General features: G+C 41.8%; 1 protein-coding gene across 1 annotated transcript in view; it reads left to right on the forward strand.

The window, feature by feature from the left end:
* CFAP57 (cilia and flagella associated protein 57) overlaps positions 1–4,498 on the forward strand; it is a 143,286-nt gene that overhangs the window by 87,820 nt on the left and 50,968 nt on the right. Inside the window, exon 9 of the mRNA XM_007953104.2 lies at positions 2,681–2,893. Within this exon, the coding sequence (XP_007951295.1) occupies positions 2,681–2,893 (213 nt within the window). The remainder of the gene's footprint in view (positions 1–2,680; positions 2,894–4,498) is intronic.

The raw sequence follows: 4,498 nt of genomic DNA on the forward strand, positions 1-4,498 counted from the left end.
AACTAAAAGCCCGTGGATGAAAAATACACCATGTAATCACACAGGAACAGTAACCAAAAAAAAGAAAAAGGGGAAAAAAAGAAGAAAAAACAAGAAAACCTACAATATCTGAGGAGAGGGCACTAAGAAAAAAAAAAGTAGAGAAGAATAATAAATGAAAAAAAATGGGAAAAATGCAAAAAGAAAATCAAGGAACAGGGTTAACCACGAGAGAAAAAGAAAACCCTTAAATTAAAAAAAAAAAAAAAAATTTCAACCAGGCACGGGGAAAAGAAAAATGCTGAAATATAGGACCTGGGAAGAGGAAGATTAAGAATAACAATAAAAAGGAAAAAAGTATTAGTGATATTAGTAGTTTTAAAACAGACAAATGCAAGCAAACTGATCACCAAAAAAAGAAAGTGAAAAAGAAAAATATAAAAATAAAAAAAGAGAAAAAAAAATTGGTGGAGGAGACAGCAGGGCACCCAGGCTCCATCTGAGCACACAGACTGTAATGGAGTTCCTGTGGGCCCAGAAGGTAGGTGGGAGTGGTTGATGGCTGCACTATTCACCAAGCAGGTGCGGGGTTTAAGAGTAACAAGAGGAATCTCGTACCTTGTCAGTCTCGCAGGTCCCGAGTGTCCTTGGGGTTGCTGGAAAGCAGAATGTGTTCTTAAGCCCCAGGAATCTGCGAGAGTGCTCTTTAAATAACCAAAATAGTCAAGCTGCTTTTTAAACCTTCAAAATGGTGGCACCCTCTGGACCAGCAAAAGTCCACAGTTCAGCCCACCTTTCTCTTCACCTTCTCCATTTGTGCCCCAGCCACCATGCACAGTCCTCCGTGCAGTCCCTGGCTAGCAGGGTGATTTTTAGGTTAATTCTTAGATCCTACCACCACTCGGGAATCTCCAAGCTGTCTGTGCCATCAGGATCGCTCAGGATTGCTCCCAGACCGCAGCTCCGTCTCCGTTTTTGGTATTTTCACTCAAATTCCTCTGCTAGTTGGGGTTTAGTCCACTTCTATATCCTTCCCTTCAAGGTTTAGGGGTCCAGGATTATCTTCTGTGTCTGTGTTAATTGGTTTCCCTTTTCTTTGTTGAAGAGGGTCTGTGCAGTCTTTCTGGCTAGTCCGCCATCTTGCCCTTTAGTTTTCTTGTCTTTGGTTTTCCTCGTGATGTCTTTGCTATTGGTATCAGGGTAGTACTGGCCTCATAAATTTAGTTGGTAAGTGTTCCCTCCTCATTTGTTTACTGGAGAATTGGAGTAGCTATATTAATATCAGATAAAAGAGACTTTAAAATAAAGTTTCTAGAGATAAATAAGAACGTTTCATAGTGATGTTACAAATTCCTAGAAAGACACAAATTACCAAAACTGACTCAAGAAGAAAAATACAAACCATTCCTTCACAAACTATGCCATTTTGCTTGTATCCATGGGATTACTAGCATCTCCTAATTGCTCTCTACCAATATTTCCATTGTTTCAGACAACACCCATAGGCATGAAGTTCTCCATACTCTGTTTCAAATAAAGTTAGTCTGTCTGGAAGAGCTCTACAAGCTCTTTGGTTTGTAGCCTCATTTATCTCTGGGCAGAACCCTTGCACAACCGCATCAGAGATGGGGAACAACCAGGGTGACCAGTTGCAGTTGACTCCAACTCATGGCAACCTTGTGTATATCAGAGTAGAACTGTGTACCATAGGGCTTTCAGGGACCTGCTTTTCCAAGAGTAACAATCCCTACTCTATGAGTGAGCACTTTGGGGAGTGGAGGTTAGGTGGAAACCCTTGGTCTTCTCAGCTTTTCTCTCATGGTGTGACCTCCACCCTATGAGCAAGCTAGAGCAGGGCAAGTAGAGGCCTGGTAGTCATGGCCTATGAAGCTTGGAGTAGAGCTTCTACCTTACCTGTGGGGCCACACAGGGGAAGTGAGAGCCTGTCTTCTTGGCCACACCTGCCTGGAATAGAGCTTCTGTAACATGGGGCTGGGGTGGAGGTGAGAAATGCCATCAGCCTTCCCTTCTTAGGATGAAACCATAACCCAAAACTGGGGACTGGGGAAGTCCCCATCTTCTTGGGCATACCTGGCCTGGAGTAGAGCACACAGACATAATGTTTCCAGAAGTGGAAGAGTAAAGGAGCAGGTCATGGCTCAAATACTACAGATGTCCTTAACGAGATTGAGTAGATTTTCTTGAATGAATGTTTCTCCATCTGCTGTACACCCTTAGAACAGTTTTCAGAGACTTTATATGATTGCTTTTACAATTTTTACCAGTTAACTTTTTTTGTTGAAAAGAGGGTCAGCTGAGCTCCTTATTCTGCCATTCCAGAAGTCCTCTCTCTGAACTATTTTTGCAGCTTCCTGTGAATATTAAATATTTTCTAAATTTTAAATGTAACAATAATTGATTGGTTGTAACATTATAGAAACTATTCTGTTTTCTTTTTTATATTCATAAAGTGAAAAAGAAATGAAAACATTTCATCTTCAATATTTTATAAGCATTGTAGAAAACAGAATGTAAACATTCCCAGGAAGCTGTGCTTTGTGCTTACTGGAGAACATGGATCAGGAAAGGACATTCTGCCTTGGTCTAGTGGAACATTTGAGCAACTGACTCCCATGTTGGTGTGTGTGCATGTGTATGTGTGTGTGCATGCTCTAACTGGATATGTCTTCATACCCTGTAGATTCGTTCAATTGTATGGAACACAGATGACAGCAGGCTGATTTCTGGTGGCACAGATGGTGCTGTGTATGAATGGAATCTGACCACAGGAAAAAGAGAGACAGAATGTGTGCTCAAGTCCTGCAGCTATAACTGCGTTAACATCACCCCTGATGCCAAAATTATCTTTGCTGTTGGATCAGACCAGACCCTCAAGGAGATTACAGATTCTTCGGTGAGTCTGTCCCTGCCACTGCCTTGGGGCTGCTGAAGTGAACTGCAGAAGAGAGACATGCATGCCTGTGGCAGAAAATATACATGAAAAGAAGCCCCTTCTTCCGGGGATGACACCTGGGCACATTTCCTTTTGGTTCAACTCATTTATTGTCACTTCCTGAATTTTCTGCCTAATGTCCTACCTGACTGGGTTAAATTGTAGGATCTTATTCCATTCCCATTTGCTTACTGTCTGCAACTTCACTTCCACCCTTTAAGCATGGAGTCTAGTGGTATCTCTAAAGTATTCTTCTCCCTTTTGTTTGCATCTGATTTCCTGCTACAAGAACAGAATTATAGTCAGCTGCTGTTACCTAGCAGCAAACTGAAAGGTCACTGATTCAAACCCACCAGCTGCTCCATGAGACAAAGGTATAGCCATCTGCTTCTGTAAAGATTTACAGCTGTGGCAGCCCTATAGGGCAGTTCTCGTCTGTCCTACTGGGTCGCTATGCATGAGAATCAGCTCGATGGCAGTGGGTTTGGATTGGGTTTTTTACTGTCACCTAGGCTTGCCATCGTATTCCTTTGAAATCCCCAAACTCTGAAACTTTGGAATTACCACATTTGATTCCAAATAGCTGAGGGAGGAGAGAAGAGCTCAGGAGAGACTCTTCATACTGATGACTCAGTACACAAATACAGCTTGTGCCTCGCTCCAAGAGCCAAAGACACCTGTCTTTGGTGAGCATCATTGGCTTTTCATCAGTTCCATCATTCTCATGGTGCTGCTGCCTGGGAAAATACAGAGCTAGCACTGCAGCAGACTGACCTGAGGCATACGGTGTCCCTCCTATGTGCTCCCAGGTACCCTCATCCTAATTCTTTGGTGGCTTTTATAAAATGCTCTGCCAGAATAAAGCTCCTGTAGGTCAGGACCATGTCATACTCTTCTTGGTATCATCTATTAGTTAGCACATTGTGTGGCGCACAACAACATTAAATAAATGTTTGGTAGGTGGGTAGGTGATTGGATGGATGAATATAATCTTGCCTATATAATGGACATTAATAATTATTTGATGAATGAATGTATGATCAATATCACATTCTTAGTTCAGGATGCACCATAGCATAGCACTCAAAACCACAGACTCTGAAGCTGAACAGTGAGTTTGGGCAAGTTACTTAACATCTCTGTGACACTATCTCATCTTTAAAATGAGGAAAACAGTAACTACATCAAAGGGTTGTGAGGCTTGAATGAGTTACACCATGTAAAAGATGTGGAACAGCACTTGACACATAGTAAGTGTTATATAAAGGTTTACTGTTATTAGTATTATTCCTAACTTCTGGACCTGGTCATTCATCAACCAGCTACTAAGAAATGTATAGTTTTTGCCTTCTATATGCTAGGCAGTGTCCCAGATACTATAAGGGGTAGAAAAAGTTTTTTTGTTTGTTTGTTTGTTTCTGTTTGAAATATATATTTATACTACCTCAGAAACCCAAGGACGGGTTGCTGTGAATCATGACTTTGTCTCACCTATTTTGGTCATGTTGTAAGAAGGGACCATTCCCTGGAGAAGGATGTCATGCTTGGTAGGGTGGAGGGTCGACG

Source organism: Orycteropus afer, unplaced genomic scaffold (assembly GCF_000298275.1).
Source record: "Orycteropus afer afer isolate SDZICR_OR568_19922 unplaced genomic scaffold, OryAfe1.0 scaffold00370, whole genome shotgun sequence".
Lineage (NCBI taxonomy): Eukaryota > Metazoa > Chordata > Mammalia > Tubulidentata > Orycteropodidae > Orycteropus > Orycteropus afer.